At 43.8% G+C, this 27657-nt stretch overlaps 1 protein-coding gene across 2 annotated transcripts in view; it reads right to left on the bottom strand.

The window, feature by feature from the left end:
• Window positions 1-27657, bottom strand: part of Efcab2 (EF-hand calcium binding domain 2) — a 116283-nt gene that overhangs the window by 23026 nt on the left and 65600 nt on the right. For both annotated transcript variants that reach the window (XM_063236762.1, XM_003474262.5), the window contains exon 3: window positions 12691-12763. In XM_063236762.1, the coding sequence (XP_063092832.1) occupies window positions 12691-12763 (73 nt within the window). The remainder of the gene's footprint in view (window positions 1-12690; window positions 12764-27657) is intronic.

Here is a 27657-nt window from a genome sequence, read left to right as displayed (position 1 = left end):
TATTGCAAAGATAGCAAGATATCATGGTAGCTATTTTGGATTTACTATTATCTTGTTTTGAAGTCCTGCACTGCGTTCATTGTTTTGTTTTTATTGGTTCTATTCTGTTCTATTTTGTTTGATTTTCCTATGTCTGAAGATAATATGGGCAGCTATTTTGAAGACAACAAGAAGCATTATGGTAACCATTATTGATTTCCTATTATCTTGTTTTGAAATCCTGTATCACTTACACTGTTTTGTTTTGATTGGCTTTATTCTGTTTTATTTTGCTTGGTTTTATTCTCTTTAAAATAAAATAAATAAAAATAAGTAAACAGTGTTATGCTTTATATCTGATTCCCCCCCCACCAAAGCCTCATGTGCTCATGGGTGGGGCTCCAGGAGGTGACTGGATCCTGGGGGTGGGATACACATCTGTGTCTGGGATGAGTTTACAAACAAGTAGCTGGGAGGTGGGGTCTGGCTGAGGAGGTGGAGCACTGGGCGGGGCCTGGACTGTCCATCTCCCTTCCAGCCCCTCCCTTCTCTCTGGCTTCCCCACTGCAGAGCAGTGAGCAGCAACCATGTGCTATGCCCTCTTCTGTGCTGTCTTGCTGCAGAGCCGGCAGACCATGACCTAAAAAGGCCAGGTATTCGGGACTAAGACATCCAGCAACATGTATTTTGTCATAGTAATAAAAAAGAGACAAATAGCGTTGAACAAAAAGTGACCCCAGCGGGTGTACTGACACAGGCTTGTAGTCCCACTACTTTGGGAGGCTGAGGCAGGAGGATCACACATTCCAGCTCGGCTTGAACAATTGGGCCACTTAATAAGATCTTGTCTCTAAATAACAAATAAAAAAGGGCTGGAAATGTAGCTCAATGTGAAGGTCCTAGGTTCAATCCCCAGTATACCACCCAATAAAAGAAAAGGTAGTGATCTCTTGTGATGAACATATATACATATGTGTTCATAAAAATATACCATAACTATCTGGTGGCACTAGGATTATGGAATACTTTGTGTTCTCTATGCTTTTCTGTGTTTGGTTTTGTATACAGAATCTGTATTCCTTTTGTAATTATTAAATAAGTCAGTTTTTAATTTGGACTACCTTTGTCCAGTGAAGCAGTGTTGACTGTAGGTACCTTGTTGAGAAATAGATCCTAGAACTTCATCTTCCAAGATGCAACTCTGTCCCCCTCTACCTTCCGTCCTTGGCAGTCAGTACCTTCCTCTTCCTATGCGCACAATTACTTTAGGTCCTTATGTAAGTTAAAACAGGTAGTGTTTATCTTTCTGTGCCTAGTTTATTTTACTGAACACAATATCAAATTCATACATAGCATATGACATTTGTTCTTAAAATGCTGGTTTAAGGACTAGAGAACCACAAAGAAATTATTTTCATGTAAGATCACGTGAATATTCTGGTTGTGTTAGGTAGAGTCAAGACAATTCATTCCTCTACTTTTTTCTTGTCCAATTTAATCAGCATGTAATTTTTATAAAGAAAACTTTGCAACAACATGATGGCTGTGATATAATTAGGCAAAAAAAAAAAAAAGCAAGGTATGGAGTTGTACACATTGAGTAGAAGATTAGAGTCACGTTTCAAACATACACTCAGGTGTGGCAACCCACACACATAACCCCAGCTATTCAGGGGGTTGGAGCAAGAAGATCATGAATTTGAGGCCAGCCTGGGCAACTTAGTAAGACCCTGTCTCAAAATAAAACATAAAAAGTTCTGCTGATTTAGCTTAGTGCTCCCTGGGTTAATTCCTCATACAAAAAATAAAGTAAGAAAGAAAAAGGTAAAACCACATGTACAGGAAACGTGTATGGAAGTATATCAAAATATTAACAATGATGAAACTAAGGTGGTGAAATTATTGGAAGGGATTTCTCTCTATTTTGTAATTAAACATTATAATAACTAATGATTTGAAATAACTATATTAGTCTATCAGCATGGTTATTTATTTTATACAAAAATTACATTTCATTCATTTAAAACAGGGAAAGATCACTTTGCAGAGATTTCCCTGGGCTGTTTTGTTGCTGCTGCTCACTGCTTTAGCACCATTTTATTTCTTCTTCCAAATGCAAATAAAATACTTCCTATTACCAACAAATCTAAGGAGAGCAGGACTACCCCACCTTCCCATTCTCTGAGAAAGCTGCTACAAAGTCTGCGTGACAGAGAACTCACAGCTCACTGGGAACCAGAATGATGTAGTCCAGGTCAAACTGATGGACATTCTTAATTCCCAAGGATGTGCCTTGGAGACCTCATTTTCCTAAATAGAGGCCACTTCGGAAGTTTCAAACAGAAAAACCTGAGGATACTCACCACCGACAAATTGCGATTTGGGAATTCTGGGGTTTGTGGTATGTCTGGTGTGGTGAGATATTTTTCACTCAAGTTATAAAAGTGCAGGGGGTGGGGCTGGGGATTTAGCTCAGCGGCATAAGCGCCTTCCTTGCAAGTGTGCAGTCGTGAGTTTGATCCCTGGTACCGATAAAAACGAAAAAGACCAAAAAAAAAAAAAAAAAAAAAAAAGTGCAGGGGTTGTTTGTGTAGCCATTACATTGCTGTAAGGAGTTACAAGAGAGTATCTGTCACACTTTGCCATCATAAAGCTTCTCAAAACTGTAAACTTGACATTAAACCATTTACCACAATATATACAAAAAACCTCTGTTGAACATTTTGTGTAGATTTCCTCTTTTAACTAAATGAGCAGGGACTAAATAAATGTCAAATATTTAAATGTGCATGGATTGAAAAATTTACATGTCACATTGTGCAAATGTTGAAAGTTATCTTGAGCCAAATTAGAATGGGGCTTTTTTCAGTTCTGCATCTGCATCCCTGGTATCAAATGCTCAATAATTATTTGTTTGAATGAATGAAGACTACTTCGTGATACTTTTTAGTTACTTTGCTTATGTAAATTAGGAATTTTTTAACATGCTAATCAGACCTATTATAAATCTCATCAAATAGCTCTGTAGTATTTTGCAAGCCTGATTTTCCACATTTGCTGCTATTAGGATGCCACCTCTTGAACATAGGACCTAAAAATTGTATAAATCCATACACAGAAGAAAAAAGTATAAAGAATGCTGTACACTAGCACAAAAAGCTTCGTTGCTGCTTATTATGTCTGTGTTATGCCAAAGTACCTGTAATGCTGCCTACTGTTCTGTAAGCGGTTTTTTCCCTCTGGGTGACCTAATTGATATGTTAATCAATGCTCCCCTCTGTAAAGAATTGTAAATCCCTGGGAACCTAACCTAACTGATATGTTAACCATTCTTGCCCTCTACAAATAACAGATATGGTACTAAAATAAGCTGACAAAGGATTGTTAATTACTGCTGGGCTACTCTGTCCTCTGCTAAGGAAAATATTTCCTTAGCAGATTTCCTGATCCACACCCATAACCCCTTACTTTATAAACTGTGATATGTACAAAAAGGCTACAAGTTTTAAGAGAGACACACAGCTTTTGCAAATTCCAACTGCACTGTGTCACTGGGCCCACGATAAAATAAATCAGCGCTGCTTTTTTAAAACATGTTTTGTCCCATTTTTGGACTTGAGGTTGGGGACTCTGGGGACTCATTTGTGGATTACAAGATTTAGGGGCTTGCTCGGGATTACTGGGGGACCCCCCCCCAATTATTTTTTCACTGATCGATCAGCTAAACATCTGTAAGTAGTTGGGTTTTTTTTTTTTTTTTTTGCCTGTTTGTAATCTGAGTGTGCACATTTGTAACTGCAAATAAAATGAGACAATTTCTAGAGGCCGTTTTTGCCTGTTTTATAATTTAGGGCATTGGAGGCCCGTTTATAACTTTGGGCTTCAGCCTGTGTGGGGGTTTTTGCCCATTTGTAATTTGGATGTGTGCAATGACTGCAGACAAGCTAGTGCTCCTTGCACACTGGATTCCGGGGGCTCTCACCTGTTTGTAATGTGTGTGGCTTAGGCCTGTGTGTAGGGCTTAGGCCTGTGTTTGTGGCCTAGGCCCATGTGGGGGACCCAGGCCCCTGTGTATGGCTTAGGCCTGTGTGGGAGACATAGGCCTGTGTGTATGACTTAGGCCCATGTTTGTGGCCTAGGTCCATGTGGGGGACCTAGGCCCATGTGGGGCATTGGAGCCCATTTGAGTTCCTTTAGCTTGCCAAACTGGGGAGAGAAAAACCTTCGTTTGTGTCTTTAATGTTGGTTTCATCTTTTGTGGTGCTTTGTTTAATGGTTTAGTCCTCAATCCATTACTTGCAACCTTGGCATGCCTTCTAAAAAAGTATTTTTCTTTCTGGTTAAAATGTGAATATATGTGCACATATATATGTACATTTATGGTTTTTAAAAATCATATCAACTTTACCAAGTAAAAACCAGGTCATACTGTAATTTAACCAGTTAAAAAAGTTACAGTTTAGGGGCTGGGGATTTAGCTCAGCGGCATAAGCGCCTGCCTTGCAAGCAGGCAGTCCTGAGTTCAATCCCCGGTACTGATAAAAAGGAAAAAGACAAAAAAAAAAAAAAAAGTGAAAAGTTACAGTTTTTAAAATGTAGCATTTTGGGGGCTGGGGATTTAGCTCAGCGGCATAAGCACCTGCCTTGCAAGCAGGCAGTCGTGAATTCGATCCCCAGTACCGATAAAAAGGAAAAAGACCAAAAAAAAAGTAGCATTTTAATATGGTGAAAAGACATAAAATGATTAAATATGTTTTAGACTACTAAAAGAAAGTCACTTCAACGATTCTGTTAAAGGTTTTAATGTTATCTAAAAATCAAGAGAAAAAGTAATTGACTGGTAATAAGTAAAAAAAAGGGGGGGGGGATTTTGTCTTAAAGTAAAAATGTAAAAGAGAAAATGCTTTCTGTGGCATGGCTATCAAGAGCAAGGAGCCCAACAGGATAATTTGTGATACTGTGAGTTTGGGAGAGGGGAATTTCCAGGAATGCTATAGATTGTAAAGACAAAGTGGAGATTTTGATTGCTGGGGGAAAAAAAAAACAGAGAAAAAGAACAATTCATCTTGTACTAGAAAAAGCCCATCTAAATTTAAAAGAAATAACTATTGTGCCTAATGTGATTGGTGATTATAGAGATAAAATACAAGTTCTTGCAGGTGCTACGGACATCTGGGAGATTATGTGGCATGATTACTTTTGTTACCTATGAAAAAGCCTATTTTTGTTAAGTATGTAATTTCAATAAAACAATGGCCTGCCACATGGCTCCCTGGGGAAAAAAAAGCAGTGTGCCATCCAGATGAAGCCTGCTCTCTGATCCAGAATGCCAGAACCATGTTTTTCTTTTGTCCCACCCCGACTGGACAACCAGAGGTAAGGAAGTTCCTGATTGGTATAGCCAGTTGTTCTCGGTAGCCATTAGGGCACCCAGGAAAACCCACCAATTAGCCCAGGATAGCAGAGGTGAGGCAGTTGGCTAATAAGTCTCCCTCAGGGTTTTCTGAAAAGATTACAAAAGGCCTATCACATTTATACACTGGTAGCACCTAAAAATGCAAGGGCCATTCATATTGGCTTTGTAACTCAGTTGGCCCCAGACATTAGACAAAAATTGCAAAAGTTTGAGAGATTTGAGGAAATGCCCTTCAGTCAGTTATTAAAAATTGCTTAAAAGATATTTGACAACCGAGAGGACCCTAAAGACCAGGCTTAAGATGTTTCTGCTGGGCAGAAAGATTACATTGTTTGTTGGACTCTCCATAAAGAAAAAATAAGACTCTTTCCTCCCAGCAAATGCAAGCCATCCAACAGATTCCAGTTCCTGTGACTAAAAGCAAGTGCAAAAATTTCTAGGAGCCATAGGACTGATCCAGAGTTTGGGACCCCGGCAGAAGCCTGTTGCCTATCTTTCCAAGAGACTTGATTATGTGGCAGCTGGAAGGCCACCTTGTCTGTGGTTGATTTCCTCAATGGCCCTCCTGGAAAAGGAGGCTTAAAAATTGACTTTTAGACAAAAACTCTTAATTGTCCCCTCCTATTCACTGGAGGCTCTCATCAAGGCTCAGCCAGACTGATGGCTGCCCAACTCCCAAGTCATGCATTATTAGACATTACTTCTAGATCTGACTACCATCAGTTTCAAGGAAACAGTGGCTTCAAACCCTGCTACTCTGCTGCTTGATGATGCCCCTTCTTGCCCCTCCATGACTGTACTGGGGACCAGACTTGACAGATGAGCCACTATTCAGAGTTCCTTTGTATTTCTCCAATGGAAGCAGTTACATCTATCAAGGTAAGCGGGTCACGGGAGCTCCCATTACCACAGACTCTCAAATTCTATGGGAACTAACCCTGGAGCCAGGAACATCAGCCCAACGGGCTGAACTTATTGCCCGCATTGAGGCCTCAAGTTGTCAAAGTATGCATTTGTTACTGCCCACATTCATGAGGCCATTTATCAAGAATGGTGCTTATTGGCTTCTAAGGCCAAAAGATTAAAAATGGTCCCCAAAGTTTGGACTTGTTGGCTGCCATCTGGATGCCAAGGAGAGTGGCTATTATCCTCTGTAAAGCTCATTGGGCAAGAGATGGCCTTGTTATACAAGGAAATAATTTGACAGAAGCCACTGCCCAAAAGGCAGCCACAAAATTAGTGGGGATTGAGATAGCCCTGACATTACTGCTGATCCCATCTACTTTGTCAGAGCCTATTTGTACTTATAAGGACTTGCATCTAGGGGCTAATATCAAAGCTTTCCCAGTCTGTGAGCCTCAGATGCCCTCAGTGCCAGTTGGTGAACCCAAAACAACTGCAACGAATAGAAACTGCTCGCTACATGGGACTATGCCTAGAGAACATTGAGAAATAGACTTTACAAAAATGGGGAAGCCTGGACTTCAAGGAAATAAGTACTTATTAGTAATGATAGATATTTTTCACTAGATGGGTTAAAGCTTTGCCTACTAAGTCTGAGTCAGCCCTGATAGCAGTTTCCCCGATTTGGCCTCCCCTTATCCATGGGGTCTGACAATAGCCCGGCTTTTATAGCCCAGATAACTTAAAAAATAACCTAAACTTTGCAGATCAATTGGAAACTCCATTGTGATTACCGGCCTCAAAGTTCAGGACAAGCAGAAAGGATGAAGCAAACTTTAAAGACAGTAATAACTAAGATGGCCTTGGAAACTGATAAAAACTGGGTGAGTCTCCTTCCTTTTGCTCTTTTGTGTGCACGATGTACCCCCTATGTTGCAGGTATTTCCCCTTTTGAGGCTTTATATGGGAGACTTCCTCCTCTTATCCCTAAGATTTCTGAAGAAAAATTAGCTTATTTGGCTAATCAAGATCTTATTAAGTCTCTCCAGACTCTTCAGCCAGTTCTGACTTCCATCCACCGGTTATTTCAACAACAACATCCTCCACCTGCTGCCCACTGTGAGGACAAACACCCTGCTGTGGAGCCTGGGACACCGGTCCTTATCAAGCGGCATCACCATAAATCTCTTGAGCCGCAATTGGAAAGGTTTCTACATTGTAGTCCTCAGCACTCCAACCGCTATCAAGTAGCTGGAAAGCCTGCCTTGATTCATCATTCCCACTTCAAGCAGGTCCCAGCTTCTGAAGGTGATCAACCTACAGATAAGTGGGCTGTTGTTCCCTCCAAGGACTTTTGAAAGCTTAAGATTTCCAAATGTAACTGATAATCTTGTGTTCTCCCTTATGGAGATCCCAAGGAAGCCTCCGTCTGGCTTTAGGAAAAAAAAAACTGTGACTTGTATGACAGAACAGAGTGAATTTAAATGTTGGTTTTCTTTCTCCTTTTGGTTAACAGCTTTAATAATGGCAGCTGCAAGACCTTTGTTAATCCTCCTACTGGGCCTTGTATTATACACAAATTGGTAAACTATGTCAAATATTGGGTTCAAACTATAAAGCTTATGATTTTAAAGACGCAAGGTTATAAACAAATACCTATATCTGAAAACCCCATGAGCCAATGATTTGGTTCACTGACTAAAATCAGTGGGGAATGCTGTACACTAGCATAAAGAGCTTCGTTATATTTGTATTATGCCAAAGTACCTGTAATGCTGCCTACTGTTCTGTATGTGTTTCCCCCCTCCTCTGGGTGATCTAATTGATATGTTAATGCTTCCCTCTGTAAAGAATTGTAAATCCCTGGGAACCTAACCTAACTGATATGTTAACCATTTTGCCCTCTACAAGTAAGAGATGTGGTGCTAAAATAAGCTGACAAAGGATTGTTAATTACTGCTGGCCTACTCTGTCCTCTGCTAAGGAAAACATTTCCTTAGCAGATTTCCCGATCCATGCCCATAACCCCTTACTTTGTAAACTATGATATGTACAAAAAGGCTACAAGTTTTAAGAGAGACACACAGCTTTTGCAGACTCCAACTGCACTGTGTCACTGGGCCCAGGATAAAATAAATCAGCGCTGCTTTTTAAAAACATGTTTTGTCCCATTTTTGGACTCGAGGTTGGGGACTCTGGGGGCTCACTTGTGGATTACAAGAGGAACAGAATTATAGTCATAATATGACAAGGAGTGTAAGAAATAGTATAGCTGACTCTTACAACAGAATCTGTCAGGTTTTCTTCCAATATATAAATCTCTGATAGTGGGAACTTAGAGGAAAGATAGCCAAAGGAACAGTAAGAGCACGAAAAAAGGCTTTGTATATATATATTTGACAAACTCCAGAATTAGCAAGAAAGTGACAGGTCTGATTAATTAGACCCTGAAATCATAATAAATAAAAAAGCTTTGTTTGATGATGTTGCTGTTGTCATTGGTTTTCCTCTGTGAATTATAAAAACAAAAATGGGAAACTCAATAAAAAATACTGGAAGAGAAAATCAAGAAATCTACCAAAGAACAGAATAAAAAGACAGAGATAGGAAACAGAACAGTGAAAAACATTAAAATTAAAATTGCCCAGAAGTACATAAATTCCAAAGGAGATAACAAAGAATAGTAATGAGTAGCTAATTTTAGAAATCAACAAAATAGTTTCAAGAAAGGACCCTAGGTCTCTGGTTTGAAAAAGTCCTGTCAGGAATTTAATACAGATCACAATAGCTCCATATCAAAGTAAATCATTGTGAAAAATTGTTTATCCTCTCAGAAATGCAATTTCAATTTTTAAAAAGTTGCACAGAATAGGGAATCCGAAGGGATTTGCACTATCTCAGTAGCACCAAATCACGAGACAAGGAGGAATGCTTTGAGGATGCCTGAATGTCCACTGATTCCCTGTCACGCAAAACTGAGAAAGGCTCAGGAAGTGTACCTCCAAGGCATTCTTTGTGAAGAAGCTAGCAAGATGCTAGAACTAGAAAGAGGAAAACAGGATACAAGAAATTCAACCCAGAAGAGGGAAAAGGCTGATTCTCAGGAATATCACAGAGATTCCAGAATGGCAGCTGGGTACCAGATGCAAAGGTTAACAATCCACAGTGACACCATCTGACTAGAGAGAAGGCCATCCTGAGAACTGTTGACACCACTGTCTCCATGCTGTGATACTGTTTTGTTTTTTTTTTTTTTTTAAACCCAAGATCAGAATCCTTGGGTAAGCCTGGCCTGGTTCTTCTTAACCAGGAATCTGTGCACCTTTACAGCATGCTGGACAAGTTCTTCCCACTCTCCTGTGCCTGCTCCAGGGCTCTGATGAGGACCTGCAATGAGTGTGTAACCTGGTCCTCAAAGCTAGAGAAGTGAGCTTAGAGACGAAAACTACAGGGCCACTCACCCCTTTGGGGCGTTGAGTGCCTGCCTACACTGCAGCTCTTCCAACTCTTCTTCCCATGAAAATGCACATCCTCATCCTGCAGTTACAGGAAGCGACTGAATGATGTCATGGTGTATAGGCCGAGGCCAACTTCTTCCCCAGCTAAAACACTAAAAGGAGTCCGAATCCTGGAGAGGGGAGACACCTCTGATGGGCAGTGAGTGTAGGAACATGGATTCCCCGGGAGTCTGATTTCCTAGAGCTGCTGCCAGATGTCCAAGGCTCTTCCTAGTAACTTTCCTTCCTCCCTTCTCTCCTTCACGGGGGTCAAGAGTCAGGCTGCAGTGACCCTGAACAGCTCTCCCAGCACCCCAGCCTGTCACTCTACCACCACCAATGCGAGCATTTTCCCCAATAAATCTCTTGACTGACTGAGGCTTGCTGCTTGCTCCTTTGAGTAACCAAAGTATCCCAAGTGGGGCCAACAGTGTCTAGAACAGAGGCATGAAGCTCTGAATGAGGCTTGTTCACTGCTGGACGGATGAAAAGGTGATGTCCTGAGTGGTATTGGGTCGCTGTGAGTGCCTGGCAGTCCACTGCTAAGGATTTCACCAGGGGAACTGAGAAAATGCCACAGAAAAGGAATGTCCTTGCGATGCCACAGTTCAAGCATTTGAATGGGAAGGGAAGAACAATGCCCACAAAACAATGTAGCTGGCTGCAGGCTGTACCAATGCCCTACAGAAGAATAATGAGAGAGTGAGGCCATTGTCAGGCAGTTAAAAGCTAGATGTGAAAGCCATATGGTGTCTTTGGTTGCTCACAAAGAAGCTCTTATCTCCTGCAGTGAAAGAACAGACTCAGTTATGCAACATGTAAAACAGGAGTGGCATGTGTTTCTGTGAAGGGTGAGATAATAAATATTTTAGGCTTTGCAGAGCAAATAAGATCTTTGTTCCACATTTTTCTTTGTTTGCTTTTAGAATACTTCAAGAAGGTAAAAATCACCCATAGCTCAGGGTGTGAAAACCAGACTGTGGGGAGCATTTGGCCTGAGGACTAGCCTGACACTCCCAAAATAGAAAATATACAACAGTTCAGGACATTCAGGGGTTTAAATGCTGAGCAGAGACAGGTATTTGAGGTCAGGGTCCTGGTGCAGAGCTCCAGATGGAGGCCCTCCAAGATGTTGGCTGGGAAGGTCGCTGGACCCTGGGACTGATATCCTGACCCAGAGGAGGAGCTTCCTGCTGTGCTGCAGAAGGCAGCAGACACCAGCTCAGGAGCTGCCCCTTGCCATCACAGCAGGCTGCCTGTCAGCAGGTGAAATCCCAGCGTGGCCTGGCTTGGGAGGGGCTGAGCCAGATAAGGCAGGGAAGAGGCCACATGCTGAAACAGCGGAAGGTTGCAGCTACCTGCCTGACAAGTACCTCAGAGACTGGGCCGGAGATCCACCCCTAGCTGACCAGAGGGCTGGAACTCAAGGCGGGATAAATAAGAACTGCTTCAGGCACTTTCTCGGGACACAGGTCTGACTCACCCTGGGAAACAGCCCAGGAGATAAAGGAAGCACTCTTACTGTCCGGGTGACTCTGAGGGACCTAAAGCATGTGAGGAACAAAGAGTGGGTGAAGGAGTCAGGCCAGGGGACCCAGTGGGTTGGCTAGGATGGATGTGCTAAGTGTGAGTCAGAAAATCCACTGAGGGGCTGGGGATTTAGCTCAGCGGCATAAGCGCCTGCCTTGCAAGCAGGCAGTCGTGAGTTCGATCCCTGGTACCGATTAAAAAAAAAAAAAAAAAAAATTAAGAAAATCCACTGAGGACTAGGTTCCGGGGGAAAACAGTGGAAGGTCAAGGTGCTGGAGAGAGATGCCAGTACCCTGAGTTCTGCAGTCTCCTCTGCAGGATCGTAGGCCTAAAATGAGCAATTGCAAACCTGCACTTGTTATCACATACAGGACATTTGCCAGCCAACTCCCCTTGGCCTGCCTGTGTGATACAGACCAGGCAGGCAGAACTGTTTAACCAGAGCAGCTAGGAGGCCTTGTGCACAGGCCAGTGAGGTCAAAGAGGGAGCTGCAGGGAGTTGTACAGATGCTCAACAGAGCACAGAAAGTTAGGGGTAATAGACACAGGCAGCCAACAAAGATGCTGTTTAGCATCTGCAGCTAACCAAAAGCAGACAAGGCTGGAGGACAGGGTCATCCTGATGAGCAGGGCTGCACCTCACTCAGTTCTGAAACCCAAGTGGGGAAGCCACCAGCAGAGGTCTTTCTTCTTAAGCATCTTGTAGTAATTAGAGCCTCTATAATTCTCCTCTGGTTTGAACTTCAACAGATGTAGACCTCTAAACATCTTCCGCACTCAGACCACATGCCTTATCGCTTCTCAGTTCCATTGCAATATTTTGATATAATATTTGATGTATTATTAATATATTAATAGATCATTTTAAAAATCATTAAACACTTTAGAATGACCAATATGAAGTTAGTTTTTGTTTTACTCTATTTACTTCTTTCTGAAAGTTAAGTTTTATTTTTCCTACTAAATATAAATTTCTATAAAAAATAAAAGTAAATTTTAAAAAATTCCTCACAGTCTCTCTTTTGGCTTCTGTCTCCATGAGACATTATTCACTACATTCCTTTCCCCTGTCACTAGCCTTTCTTCAGAGGCTCAGTCCCTGTGTCAACTGGCTTTTCTTTAATGTAAAAGAGGATAACACCTAACGTGAGGTCAGTTGTACTATCTGTTCACAGTCAAGTCTTCAATATCTGATCTTAGTTCTTTCAGGTCCTGCTGGCTGACTGACTTGCATAGCTGTCCAAATATTTTCAAAAGCACATCCAGTAGTTTAGGGCATTTTAGTTCCAAGCAGGGACTTTTTTCTTAATGGTGAGGAGTCAGAGCCATAGAGAGCCACGGAGTGCACCTGTCTCTACCCCTTACCTCTGCCAGCAGATCATGTAGCTCTCCCTCGCTGGGGCAGCATCCTAATGATCTGACAATTGTCCCAATCTCTCTGCAAAAAAAGAAAAAAGTTGCCTATAGTTTTAGAATGCAAACTCTGAAAACCGACATCTACATAAATACCAAATTGAATAGTAATCTAAATTCTTTCAACTCAAAGGTAACACAACAAACCATCATACTCAAAGACACTTTCTGGGGGCAGACAAGTGAGCCAAAGAGAGAGGAAAGCAATGCTTTCATTGACTGGCAAGTCTAAGCTCTGCCTAGGCCAAAACCAAGACTCTCTAGAAAAGGAACAGAAAGGAGAGGAGAGGTAGGTCAGAGCAAGGGACAGTGGCCACTTGCTGTTGATTTTAACTGTCACTGGACTCTCTGGAGCCTTGGGCTCTACATCTGTGAAATAAGGGTGCTGATGTCTGTCCCAGAGGTGTGTGGCCAAGTTTACATTCGCGAGGGAGACGGAAAGCCTGAATTCCAGTGCTGAACTGCTAGGGTCTGACCTGGCTCTGGACTTGCAAGAGTGGGCAGGTTGCCTACAGGTGTGAGCCGCCTAGGAACTAAAATACTGTGCTCTCCTCCCGACACTTAGACCTTGCTGGGGACACTTGTGGAGTCACACATGATGAGCTATTATAAAAACAAACAGCAGACTTAACACTCATCAGAGTACAAGTCACAGAAAAAGACGTGGGCTGAAGACTCAGATCAGGTGACAAAGCCAGGGGAGCAGAAGAGCAAGAGGCAGCTGAACAAACAGTGCTTCAGTGGATGGCGCTGGAGAGGCCCAATTGCTACTGATTGACATTGGGGTACGGTGCCAAGCCCAAGTGGTAAAAGAAACTTTGGAGACCAGATCTGTGTGAGCAGGTCTTAGCAGGGGTGGGAAGGAGCCCCTGCAGGGAAGGCTGCAGACAGAGAGCTCCCCAAGGAGGGGACAGCCCTTCCGGGGCTGAGGGCACCGCCACTGCACCCCAGGTCCCATTGCCTGCAAGCTGCTGCATGAGAGAACATGGTGGGGTCTCTCTCTGCCCACCTCTCTTTGAGATCCTGGCAGCCTCTTCTTCAAGCTGCTTTAGCTACATGGCTCACTCTGCCCAGGTGAACCACGGAAAACATGGTCTTCTTCTTCTCTAATCCAGCTGCCTCGCTCACAAGGAAAACAGGTAAGGATTATGTTGCTGATGAGCCAGAGTTGGGTTAAAGAACAACACAGCTCTGTCAGACTCACCCTGTCCACCTGTACCCTAGCTCAGCACTCCTGCCTCTGCCAGCCTTCGGGGCAGCACCTCCTCCTGCGTGGAACTGCTCTCTGCTCTAGGCCCTGGAGGCTTCCTGGGGCTGAGCAATGCACAGCAGGGGGGATGCGAAGCTGTCTTCACCTCTCTTCCACATCCCCGGTCAACACCAGGGGTCTCTTATCCCCTATTTCCCCTCAAGGCTGCGCTAGCTGTGGGGTCCCAGTGAGACGTAAGACAGGGAAAGGTGACCAAAACAAAAAAAAATTATTAATATCTCTAGGTGTGGTGGCACATGCCTGTAATCCAGCGCTTGGGAGGCTGGGGCAGTTGAATCCTTGCAAGTTCAACACCAACCTGGGCTAAAAATCGAGCTCAAATCCAGCCTGAACTATATAGTGAGACGGTGTCTCAAAAAGACAACAAAAAAAGAATATCAAACTTTGTACTAGTCCTGGCTAGTAGGGGGGGGGCAGGATGGACAGGATTTATAAAAGAGATGCAATTTATCCGTTGCTGTCAAAGCCCCCCGTGCAACTCATATCTGTAGCCTTTATTTTGTGGTTTGGAAAGGGGATGGCAAAAACATTTCCAGGTGCTTTTTACTGTCAGCCTGGACAGTAAGAAGCAAGGTCTTTGCAAGGGTAAGCGGGAAGGAGCCCAGCTCAGCTCCTCACTCACCTACCCATGCCCATGTGCACACCCTGCAGCTCCACTTAGCCTCCCCGTCCCCTGCCCTCCTCTGCAAGGAGCTCAGTCACCATGACACGGAATCTCACAGTCCCCGACTGCTCTGAAATGAGCTGCCCAAAACACAACCGGCTTAATCGAGGATGATTTATTACTTTTCACAAACATGAGGTAGCTGGGCAGCTCCCCCACTGGCCTCTCCTGGGCTCACTCCTGGATCTATGTTTAGCAGTTAATTAAGCCACAAGCGGTGCACAGGGTCCCACAGTCCAGCCGCTGGAGATTCCCATTATCACCACCCTGACCTCCAGGCCCTCGCCCTCCAGCCGGCCCCTCTCTGTTCATCTGAGACCTCATTTTCACTCCCTTTGTCCCTGCAAAGCACAGCTCGGCAAAAAGAATTAACAGAAAAAGACTCAGCCCACTCCAAAGTCATTCCCCCCAGATCGGTGCCTGTTGCCCCTGTCCTGGCAAACTCCGGCTACTCTGGACCATCTCTGGGACAGGCTGTGAGCACTGCTCCTTCCTTGCAGGCAGAAGGGCTACCACCTACTTCACCATAGCCCTCATGCCAGCAGCATCACCCTCAGCATCGTCACCCTGGCCTGAGGCCCCCTCCGAGGCCCTGCTTGGCCTCAATCCTATGCTCTGAGTCATATAGAGGAACAGAACAGGCTCTTCTTTCCTGTCACAGGAGTTGACCCCCTGGGGTTCTCTTGGCTGGGTCTCTCGGGCGCCCCTGTCTCTCCCTCTCAGTCTCTCCCCCTTTATTAGCTGCCTCTTCTCCCTGCAAACGCTGACAGTTTTCCTTACCTTGAAAAACAATGATTCCATTCCTGCATTATCACCTCCACCCATTCCACTCTGCAATGTCAAGGCTTGCGAATCACTGCTGGGTTTTTGTTTTGTGTGTGTGTGTCTCCTGGTGCTGTGGCCTCACACACGCCAGGCAAGCACTCTGCCACCATGCTGCCCAGCACGTGTACCCGCACACAGAACTCATGACAACCCTGCAAGGGCCCCACTGTCGTCGCCACTGTGCACACGAGGAAACCAAATCCATAGACACTGAGTAACGCAGCCACGATGACACAATCACAATTTCACTCGGTTCTCAAGATGGGCCACCGCGGGGAGAGCTGTGACATCTGACAGAGGAATGAGGAGAAAAGCAGGATGAGGACCAGGAAAGGTGCCCACCGGTGGGAGGGGGTCAGAGGATCCGGCGTGGAAACCCACACCTCTCCCATCGCGCTTAGCCAGCTTTGTGGTCTGTGCTGGCTATTAGAGAAAATACCTTCCGGTACGAAGCGAACAGAGTTACAGGGCATTGCACCGCCTGCATCAGCCTCCACCTGCAATACCACTTACTCCCGGCAACAGCTCCACGGCTGCGTCTGCTATTTTACAGAGGAGGAAAACAGAAGCACGCCTTGCGGCCTCTGCCCAACACCACGTCGCCAGGGAACGGTGGGAACGGGATTGGCGCACACTCGTCTGAGAAGCCCCATGATTAACCCTGCAACTGCCGCCTCTCCCAGGCTCCACCGAGCATTCAGTGGGGCTTAAAGCTGAGCTTCGTGACTATCGCAAAGTGCTTCCCGCGGAAGCTCAGGAGGCGCACTCCGCAGTCTCCTGGAGGCGGATCCCAGCAACAAATCTGACCCTCGGGCGTTGGCTCAGCACAGTCTGGTCTGCTTATTTTTTGAAATGGTTTTGGTGCTGGAGATGGACCCCAGGGCCTATACATGCTAAGCCACACTCTACCACTGAGCTACACCCTCAGGTGCGGGACACATACATGTCCCGAGAACTGTCCTGTACTCTTTCTGAGCCACACATTTGTGTGACTGCTCTTTCCCCGAGAACCTGTGCTTTTCACTCCTGAAAACTACCTGCTCCCGAATGCACCCATGAGCAGGGCAGGAGAATGAGCCATATGGCCTCAGGAAGCTCTCCCTAAGTCCCCTGGCTCTAGTTCTGAAGAGCATCACTCTGATTTGGGTAAGTGTCTCCAAAAGACCACATGTTAAAAGCATTGTTACCAGGCTGTGGACCTTCTGGGGAGAAATGGGACCCCTAAGAGGTGGGGGCTACTGGAAGGAGATTGAGTCACTGGGCACACCCACACTCAAAGGGGAGATCAGCCCCTCACTCCTCCTTCAGCCACCATGATGTGAACCAGCCCCTCCACCACATACTCCCGCCATCATGTTCTACTGTTGCCCCAAAGCAACAGGCCAACCAGCTATTGACTGAAGCTGTGAGCCAAATAAAGCTTTCTTCTATTTAAGTTGATTAACTCAGGTATTTTGTTATAGAGACAGAAAGGTGACACAAACACACAAGGACCTAAAACCTGCGGTTTATGGAAGAGAATTTTTTTTTCTTTTTCTTGAAAGATATATCCTGAGCATCTCAGGGAAAGAATACAATGTCTACGACTTACTCTCCTACAGGCCAGCAAGAGAAGGAGGATAATATAAAATGTATAAAGAGTGAATCCAGATGAACACACACAGTCTACCACTCTCACAATTTACATGTTTGAAATTCCTTGAATAAAGCTTTTACTAAGACAAAAAACCATACTTTTCTCGGCAATCAAAACCAAAGTACAATATTAGCAGATTATAGCAGAAATCTTGCGTCAATAATCTATAAAACATCGGCTCTTTTGTGTTGTTCTATCTATATCACTTTGACTTTAGAAGCTGTTTATTAGATGTTTTGATCCTGTTTCAATTATTAATGTCAATTATTTAACACATAATTAAGCTGTACCAATTGTAACATTTTCCTTCTGCATTTCATAAGCGAAAATTTGGCCACACCAAAGAAATATAACACACTGTTTTATATAGCAAAATGGAGATGAGGCTGGATACCAGTCTACAGTTCTTTGCAGAGAAAAGCTTAGGAAACTGAAACCATTTTCTTCCCTCTCTAGACACCGGAAGGCAGCACTGTGACTGCCACCTGCTGCTAGGCTAAGGCTGGCTTTGTGATTGCCTCTTGTTGAACACTGGGCTTGAGTCAGCAGAAACAGAAGTGCCTCGCGCCCTGCAGGTGAGCAGCAGCTCCCGGCTGAATGGGAAGCAGTGTTGGTCTCCGGCCCAGGAAGCCACCGCGCCAGGTCGGTACCTGGGGGTGGTAATCAGTTGACTGCAACCCCAGTTAACCAGTGTAGAAAGTAGCAGAGAAGAAAATAACCACGGGCAAAGGAGCTAGGGCAGGAAGGGAATGTTCAGATGCAGTCCTGATGGCCTCTTCAAGTGAGGGTGGAATGAGATAGACTTATTGCAAGAGCACTCCACGGGCTGAGGGCACAGGTCAGCGTGTTGGGACCTGGTTCCATCCCGCACGGGAGGCAGCTGTGCTCCCAAGCTCCCGAGGCCCTGAGACAAGAGACAAAGATGACTGACGCAGAGCTCCCTTTGTTCTCCTGTGACCTGAGATACAAGGCTGGAGGCCTGGGAGTCCACATGATCCGCTAAGCCACTGTCACATCACAGTTCTGCTGCCAAGAACACGGGAACACAGCAGAAGGAGCCAGGTGGGCCTGAGAGCTCCAGATGGTATCGGATGCCAGCCATGGTGGAGGAAACCAGGCCATATCTCAGCTCAGCTTCTGGAGTAGCAGGGCTCCATCCGGGAAGCTGAGAGAGAGAGAGAGAGAGAGAGAGAGAGAGAGAGACAGAGACAGAGACAAAGACAGAGAGAAAGAGAGAGAGAGAGGAAGAAGAAGAGGGAAAAAAGAGGAAGAAGAAGAAGGAGGAGGAGGAGAAGAAGAAGAGACAGAGAGAGGAGGGCAGGAAGGACCACCTGCTAGGAATTATGGGAAAGGGGTGCAGGTTTGCAAAAGGGAGAACTAGAAAGGAAAACGTAGGAAAACACTGATGGAGAGGAAGATACAGTTTCAGAAAGCAAGAAATACACAGAGGTGGCAGAGCTTATAATAAACTGCAAGAAAGTGGTAGGGGCCGGGAAGCAGCTGTGTGCAGAGCACCTGCCCGATCCCGCATGCTGCGACAACAGCAACAAAAAAGATGTTCAGAAATAAGAAGACAAAAGATATTCAACAGGAAGGGGAAAGTGAAGCCAAGGTGCAAAGTTAGAAAGCAGGACTGGGCTCAGTGGTGGAATGCTCGCCTAGCATATATAAGGTCAATCACTAGGACTGAAAAAATAAAATAAAATAAAATAAAAAAGCAAGTGACCAAATCATACATATTTACAGATTAAAGTTGATTAAACTTTCCACTGAGATTTTCGAATCCAACTAATGGATTGAAAATTGCTTTAAAGACTTCCGGGAGAACATGGCTGACAGATAACAGCAACTACCGGAGGCTCTCTGAAAAACTAGGCTCAGAAGCCAGGTATGGTGCAGACTAAAGAGACATAAGCAGGTGGAGTTATGCTCTGCTGACTCAGGAACGAACTCGGCTGAGAGAAACCAACTTGGAATGCAGTCCTGGTGCTAAAACAGGAACAGAAAAGCCTCGCTGCTGAGGCTGGACCCTGCGCCATTGGAAGCCGCGATTTGGGTTTCCCGCCACGCAGTGGCTGGCTGCCTCTACATCAGCTCGGCAAGGAGAGAGATGCGCGGAAACTCTGAGAACGGGAGTCTGCGAACGGAGTTGAAAACAGGACGGGCAGGGAGGCATGTTCTGACTTGTGGCGAGGTGAGTGAGAGAAACTGACACTCCACCACAGTTTGACTCCAGCGGACTTTCTAGGCCCGAGCAGTCCTGCGGGAGCAGGGCGCGGTGGCGACTCCAGCCACACATTCCCCTCTCGGGCGGGATTGGTGAAAAGTGCCTGGCCTGCGTGACGCTGCCGGCGGACCCCGTAGGCTGGCCCAACCCAGATCCCAGAGCCCGATGGAGGCTGGGAGGGGCAGGCCCCCTCGTAGGCTGCCTGGTGCGCAGCGGTGAGTGGGAACACCTAACCGGCGCAATTTGATCAGGCTGTGGCTGACAGGGAGAGAAGCTGGGCCTCTCATATAAGCTTGCATATATAAGGAACAGAGAATATGGGAAGAGGCAGCAACAAGAAAGGCTCCTCGGCCCCCAATTCTGAGAAACAGGCAATAGCGGACACCGCACCAATAGACATTAAGCGCCATATAGAGAGCCTCATAGACCAATTCAGGAATGAAGTTATCAACGACCGGAAGCTAGAAGTATGCAAAATAGTTAGAGAAATGCTAAGCACCACCCACGAAAAAACAGATGGTGGAATGGAAGAACAGAAAAAGAGGGGAGAATTGTTTGATGGAGAAAACAGGGAAAGCATAGAATACGTGAAGCAGGTTCAAAGGGACTACCAAGATACTAAGAAGTCTATCGAAGACTGGCATAACAGCTTGAAAGAAACTAAGGACAGACTATCTGAACTGGAGGGCAGAATTGTAATATGGGAGAATGAAATGAAAAACTTCTTAAAAACAACAAAGAAACAAACAGCAATAATACAAAGGCAAGAAGATGATAAGAGGATCCATAACTTAAGGATTAAGAACATAAAAGAAGAAGTAGGGACACAAACAAATGAACTACAAAAGCTACTCACAGAAATAATCCAGGAGAATTTTCCTAATTTAGCAAAAGGTAAAGATACTCAGATGTATGAGGCATACAGGACCCCAGCTACCTACAACCCAAACAGAGCAACACCCAGGCATATAATAATGAAAATTCCAGAAATTCAATACAAGAACAGAATATTAAAAGCTGTCAGAGACAAGAAACAGACCACTTACAAGGGAGCACCCATCAGAATTATAGCAGATTTCTCTGCACAAACCATCAAATCACGAAGAGCGTGGGGGGAAATAATTCAAGCTTTGAAAGATAATAATCTCCAGCCAAGATTGAGATATCCTGCACAACTGTCCCTGGAAATTGATGGAAAAACAAGGTGCTTCCAGGATAAAGAGGAACTGGGGGAATTTGCAACCACCAATTCAACTCTACAGAGAGTATTGCAGGATATTCTAAAAAAAGAAAAATACAAAGAATCCAGAAATAGTGGAGGCCACAACGAATGGAGCAGAGAACAAAGTGAAGAAGACAAACTGACAGCTACTGACAGAAAAAGAGCTCAACAGAAATGAGGCAGAGAAGATTGGATGATAGGAACAGCTATTTTGGAGAAAATGACATCTTAATAGGTAATACTGATTTAGTATCATCTTGTTTTGAAGTCTCATCTAGCTTTTGTCCTTCTGTCTCCAATGGTCTAAATAGGATGTATCTTACTGGATTTTATTATGTACGATAGTATAAGCAAAAACCTTTTAAAGACAAGGAGATTATACAGAAACTATTGTTCATTTTTTGTTAGTCGATTCTAAATACTCTGTAATGCTGTCATTCTCTTAAAAGGTTTTACATTGTTTTGATATACTTAATGCTACAGTATACGAAGTTGTACTCAAGGATTTCAAGGAAAGAGACAATATGGTAACTACTTTTAGGTCAGGATTATCTGGTGGTGAAACACTATTCTGCTTAAATGGTTATGTTTTGATCTGTGCTGTTTCGTTGTTATGCCCTCTTTTATCTCAATCTCCACTCCATTATTTACTTTTTTATTTTTATCCTTTTAATTAAAGGAAAAAAATAGCAGGATATATTATAGTAACCCACTTTGACTTTCCATTACCTCTATTTAAAGCCCTGTATTACTCTCACCATCTAGTTTTTAACTGATGTTCCCCTATTCTGTTTTGCTGGATAGTGTCAGGTTCGAAAATTTAGGCATCAGCTGTGAAGATAATGAGATTCATTATAACGCCCATTCTCGTTGACTTTTATCTACTTTTGAAGACCTACAATGTCTCCAATGTTTTGGTTTTGTCGGTTTTATTCTTTACTGTTTTGTTCAATTGTATTATAACTAACGATATAGGCAATTCTATTAGAGATAGCGGGAGACATTATGGTAACCATTGTTGATCACCTTGTATTATGTTTTCACATTATCTATTATGTCCACCCTTTTGACTTGACCGATTCTGTTCTGTTATGTCACATTTGGTTTTACTCTCTTCCAAAAAAGTAATAAGAACCATGGGAGCAATGAAACCCAAAATGTGTAATAGTCATTGTACAAAAGAGAGGAAAAGAAAGTGATCTAAACTATATAACTGCATGTATATTTAAGTGTATAAGATAGAAAATGATATCACAGAGTTTTATTGGATCATTGAACAGAACTGTTTGCAGTATCATTGATGGAATGTCCACTTTACAAGCTTTAATTTTGTGACTTGAACAATTATTTCTAAGATGACAATATGTAATCCATTAACTAGTGATTTCCTACTGTTCATTTTTTTCTGCAAATCTGTATAACTTGTACCCTTTCTCTGCTTTTTTTTTCTTTTCTCCTTAAATAAAATTTTTTTTAAAAAATTGCTTTAAAGTAAATTTTTAACTACAGTATTTTATTTAAAAGCATTATTGCCATATGTTTGCATAATAAATCCATTCATTGCGGGGCACCGGCGCACACAGATACCCCACCCTGAAGTTTTGGGTTCCCCTTCTCCTCCTCTCATCCCCAAATTCCCTTCCTGTCTCCACAAAGTCCCTGTTTCTTGTCATATCTTTTTTTGTTCTTTAAATTATTAATCCTTGGGTTTCTCATATAAGAAAAACCATATGATATGTAACCTCTTGTGTCTGATTTAGTACACTTAGCAATATGGTCTCGAAACACACCTATTTTCCAATAAATGACTCCAATTTCTTCTTTATGGCTGAGTAGTACTCCATTGTGTATAAACACATTTACTTCATCCACTCATCTTTCAACAGACACATAGGCTGCTTCAAGATTTAGCTATTATGTAAGTCAAACATGGTGACACCACCTGTAATTCCAGCACTCAGGAGGCTGAGGCAGGAGGACCACTGCAAGTTAGAGGCCAGCCTGGGCTACATAGTGAGTTCAAGACTAGCCTCAACTACATAGTGAGATCCTGTCCAAAAAACAAGAAACAGGGCTTGGGATATAGCTCATGGTAGCGTGCTTGCCTAGCATCCACAAGGCCCTGAGTTCAATCCCCAGTACCACCAAAAAAAAAGAAAGAAAGAAAGAAAAGAAAAGAAAAAAACGATTTAGCTACTGTGTGTTGTGCTGCTACAAACAGGGTATGCATGAATCATAATCAGATTCTTAAGTTTTCTGGAAAAATAACCAGAAGAAGTATAGCAAAGTCAAATGGAATTTCTATTTCTGGTTTTTTTTTTTTTTTGAGGAAATCTCCATATTAATTCCCACAGCATTTGTAATAATTTATAGTTTACAACCACTAACAGTGTAGAGCTTTCCCCTTCCCCAACCTAGTCAGCATTAGTTGCCTTTTGAGTTTCTAGTGACAGCCATTCTTTCTGGACTAAGAGAACCTCAGTGTTGTTTTGATTTGCATTTTTCTAACGGCCTTAGATGCTGAACAATTTTTCATTCACCTATTGGATATTTATTTGTACTTCTTTTGAGAAATGATTCAACTATTTTAAATTATTAATACCACTAAAGCACTTAAAAACTTAACCCTTGTAAAACAACTACTTAATAAATCAAAGCCAGTGTGGTAAAATTAAAATAGTTGTTAGAAGTTTAGAAGTAATTTTGCCAGGTTTTTAGAAAAAGAGGAAAGAGAAATAGGACAAATAAACTCATCTGCAGGTGATAGCAAACTGGTTATCAACTGGCTCCTGAGGAAAAGCCCTGACCTGCAGCCCTGGATCTTCTGATTTCCACTGTGTAAATACAGCCACCGTGGCCAGCGCCAACTGCCAACTGCCACCTTGGAAGTCACCGTGATGGCAAAGGGAAGAGATGAACAGCTGCAGAGCGTGACGAAGTCTATCCTCTGTGTACACACTGGGCAGGCCAAACCCCAGGGCATTAGTAAGAGGACGTGCAGGAAAGGAACCAGGAAGCTGGAGCACACAGTGCCTCTGGTGAGACATTTTTCTGCATCGTACAAGGAGCACGCTGAAAAAATATGGAGCTCTTCCAGAGTCCATATGACCCTTTGCAGGTGCCACACTGATCTGCTCTGTTTCGTTCTCTATCAAGGTGGCCAAGTGAGGACCGTAGTTTTTAACATAATTTAATTAAGCTTATATCATTTTTAAAAATATAAACTAGTTTTTAACAATGGCCTGCACAATTTCTGACAATGTAGCACAGGGCTCCTGTGAGTTGGCACAGGTCCACACAATTTTGTGCGGTGACCATGGGATGCAGACCATGAAAGTGGCTTCTTCCATGTGATCTCCACCCACAATCAGCTCCTCAATGACAGTGTTAGGGCCAAAGCACGTAGGGTGCAAAACAGAAACCAAGTGACACACACTTGTGATCTCAGCACACAAGAGGCTGAGGCAGGAGGACTGCCACATGTTCAAGGCCAGCCTAAACTACAGTGCAAGACCCTGTCTCAAAAACAAAAGCAAATCTGAAAAAAGAAAGTTTTTCCCTTGAAAATTTATTGTCTTCCTTATATATCAGTTTCATGGGATTTTTTATAAATTGCCATCATTTCAATTTTGATAGGGTTTGCTCAGAAAAGAATGCTTTAAATTTCTTTTGTCAAAATAATGGAGATGTTTTATATTGACAATAAGTATATATTAACTTCAAAATCCTTGTGAAAGAATGTTTCTGAAACTATACCACACCTACAGTAGTAAAGTTATCTCAAAGCAAGTGAGCATAGTGGATGGCCCAACAGTAGCACTACCATTTAATCATACGCAGCTTTTGAGCCATCTATGTTGACCTGGTAAATAAAGACTGGCTCTTGGCAGACTGGCCCTCAATGAATGTAGTACCACTTTCAGACACAAGGTGGAGCCAGTGCCTTGAGCCAGGCCAGGCCGCGCCTTCAGTTTAAGGGCAACCTAAGGTCAAAAACATCCTCAAGTGAAGAACTGATTCAGGACATTCACTGCATTTCTAAGGGCCACAGAGTAATAAGCTAAACATTTTACCTCCTCCATGAAATAGATGATTTGATGCTAGGTATGAGAAAATATTTAAAGCAACTCAAATATTTTGAGAACAAAGCAGAATTTGAAGAGGATTTTATTCCTATAACAGATGAGCACTGGACACCTCTAAGTGCCGGGTAGGAAACGGATCAAGGACCCTGCCCTTATTTTCTGTGAAAGCATTTTTCACAAGTCAACCTTACTTTGAAGCTAAATGATGAAATGAAGCTGAAATAATGGCAAAATCTCTTTATTCAGTAGAACTCGTTTGTCCAAAGAGATCTCTTTTTCCAAGACTCCTCTAGGAAGTGAAGATCATTTTTAAAAAGAAAAAAAGCTGGGCATGATGGCACAGGACTAAAGTCCCAGCACTCTGGCAGATTTAAAGGAGACTCGCTAAGTTACAGCCCAATCTGAACAATTTAGCAACTCAGCAAGCCCCTGTCTCAACGTAAGAAAAGGGCTGGGGATCTAGCTCAGTGCAAAAGCCCTTGCTCCAATCCCCATTACTGGGGAAAGAAAAACAAACCAACAAAGCTCCCCCAAAGCCTTCTGGTTCTGACCTCCCGTGATTTCTTATCTAGCCCTATGTGCTAGACTTTATAGTCCCCAAATGACTCTGGTCACCTGCGTATCATGGGAAAAAAGCTCTGTAGAATAGTGAACATTACTCTGAGTCATACATAAATGATTTAATGATATCGTTGTTTTTACTACTGCTATGGCTCAGGCACTGCCTGGGCCCTTTGGATACCATGGCAAAGGAGAGAGACAAACTCTTGCGCCAAGCATGGAATTTATGGTGAGACCAAGCAGAGACATAAGTGAGTGTGCGCTGATTTTAAGCAGTGGTAAGTACTATGAAGAAATCACTGCCACTGTCATTTTCACAGAGTACTAGTTTGCCAGAGATGCCACAATACAGTGCCACAGAGGGCCTGGCTTAAGCCACAGCACATTTCCCAGCATGGAAGGCTGGCAGCCCGAGATCCAGGCGTCACAGCCACGGCATCTCTAAGCCTCTCCGCTGACCTTGCCTTGGGTCACCCAGGTAAGCAGGCACCCCAGGCAGATGTGTGTGTCCAAACTTCTTCCTATAAAGCACCCATCACATTGCGGCAGGGCCTCCCTAATTGAGTCATTGTAACACTGTCACCTCTTCGGAACCTTCTCTCCAAATAAGGTCCCATTCTAAGATACTTAGGGATGAAGGCTTTGAAACACCACATTGGCATAACACCCCCAAAGTGCAAACCGACAGCTGACAGGTAGACTTATATCAGATGAAGTAGCTTCCGCGCCATAAAGGAAATGAAGAGACTCACAGGACGGGAGACAATTTTTTTTTTTTTTTTTTTTTTTTTGTCTTTTTCCTTCTTATCGGTACCGGGGATCGAACTCACGACTGCCTGCTTGCAATGCAGGTGCTTATGCCGCTGAGCTAAATCCCCAGCCCCCGGAGACAATATTCGCAAAGGGATTCATATCTAGGAAATATAGTGAATTCAAACAACTCAACCAAAATCTGATTTTAAAAATGAGCAAATGGGCAGAACCGCCTTTTCTCAAAAGAAGATGTATAAACCGCTAACAGGTGTATAAAAAAAAAGTTCGATATCACCATGCATCAGAGAAATACAAAGCAAAGGTAACACCTCACGCCAGTCAGTGTGACCAACAGCAATAACTAGGAAACTCAGGGAGGATAAGGAGCAGGAACTCTTACACGCTATCCATGGAGAACAATACAGAAGTGGTTATTAGAAAACTAAAAGCAGAACCACTGTAGATCCAACTCTCGCTCTCGCTTCCCGGTTTATTGTCCAAAAGAAACAAAGTCCCACACAGCAGAGCTCTGTGCAAACCCGTTTTCACTATGGCACTGTTCACAATCGCCAACACAGGGACTCAACAGAGGTGCCCACTGGCATCCACGCATGCTAAGAAAGTGTGGGGTAGACACGCATGGCCTCCTGCTCGGCGATCAGAAAGGATGAAATCCTGTCGCCTGTAGCTACATAGATGGAACCGCGCTGGGTGAGATGAGGCAGCACGGGAAGACAAATGCTGTATGTTTTCGCTCGCAGAGGGGCTGAAAAGGCTGACCTTTCAGAAAAGAGAGAATAGCAACTGCTAGAGAATGGGGAAGGAGGAAACAGGGACGGTGGTGGCTGGGTATGGGTCCCAAAACAGCGAGCTCGGGTGAAGCAGCTCTAGGGTTCTGCAACGCAGTAGAGTGACAGAGTTCACAACAGCCTGCTGTATCTTTTACAAAGACCTAAAGAGAGGAGTTTGAAGGCTCCAAACATACAGAGGACATAAACGTGAAAGGCGATGATGGAAATGCTAGCTGCCCCGATTTGATCATTACCCGCTGCATGCACACATCAGCTGATCAGTGCTCCCCATAAACACATAATTGTGTGTCAGTTTAAAAGGAAGAGAAGACTTTAAAAGTTGCATTTTGGAGGAACACAACAGTAAGTCTCCCATTTTTCATATAACAGACTCCTAATCTTGTAGGTTTTTTAAGTGTTGGGGACAGAATCCAGGGCCCGGCACAGGCTGAGCTGCACCCCTCTGCTCCCCACATTCCCCAGGGCAGCGCTCCTGCTGGGCCTCAGCTGTCCCGTCCTGCCTCAACCGCCAGTGCCACTCTGCGGCTCATTCTAGGGCTTTTTCTTTACAGCCCAGTTTTATTACATTATCCTATTTTATTTACTTTACGGCACACATTGCTGCCTGAAATTGTTCCTTTGGGACTTGCACAGTGTCTTTCTCTTTGTCCTAAAATACAAGTTTCATGTTCAGATGGGAAGGGGAACAAGTGGGAAGGGGAGGGAAGCAAGGAAAAGGAATAAAAGAGAGAGAAAGAGAGAGAATGCAAGGAAAAAAGGAAACGAAGCTTTTGTAAATGGGGGAGAAAAGAGGTTGAAGGAAGGGGAGAGGAGTGGGGGAAACCAGGAATTAAGATACATTATGTGACGGTATAAATTCCCTAC

Source organism: Cavia porcellus, unplaced genomic scaffold (genome assembly GCF_034190915.1).
Source record: "Cavia porcellus strain 051 isolate PalLab524CR breed Dunkin Hartley unplaced genomic scaffold, mCavPor4.1 scaffold_26, whole genome shotgun sequence".
Lineage (NCBI taxonomy): Eukaryota > Metazoa > Chordata > Mammalia > Rodentia > Caviidae > Cavia > Cavia porcellus.
Note: the sequence above shows the minus strand (reverse complement) of the source record. Positions and strands in the feature narration are given on the sequence as shown.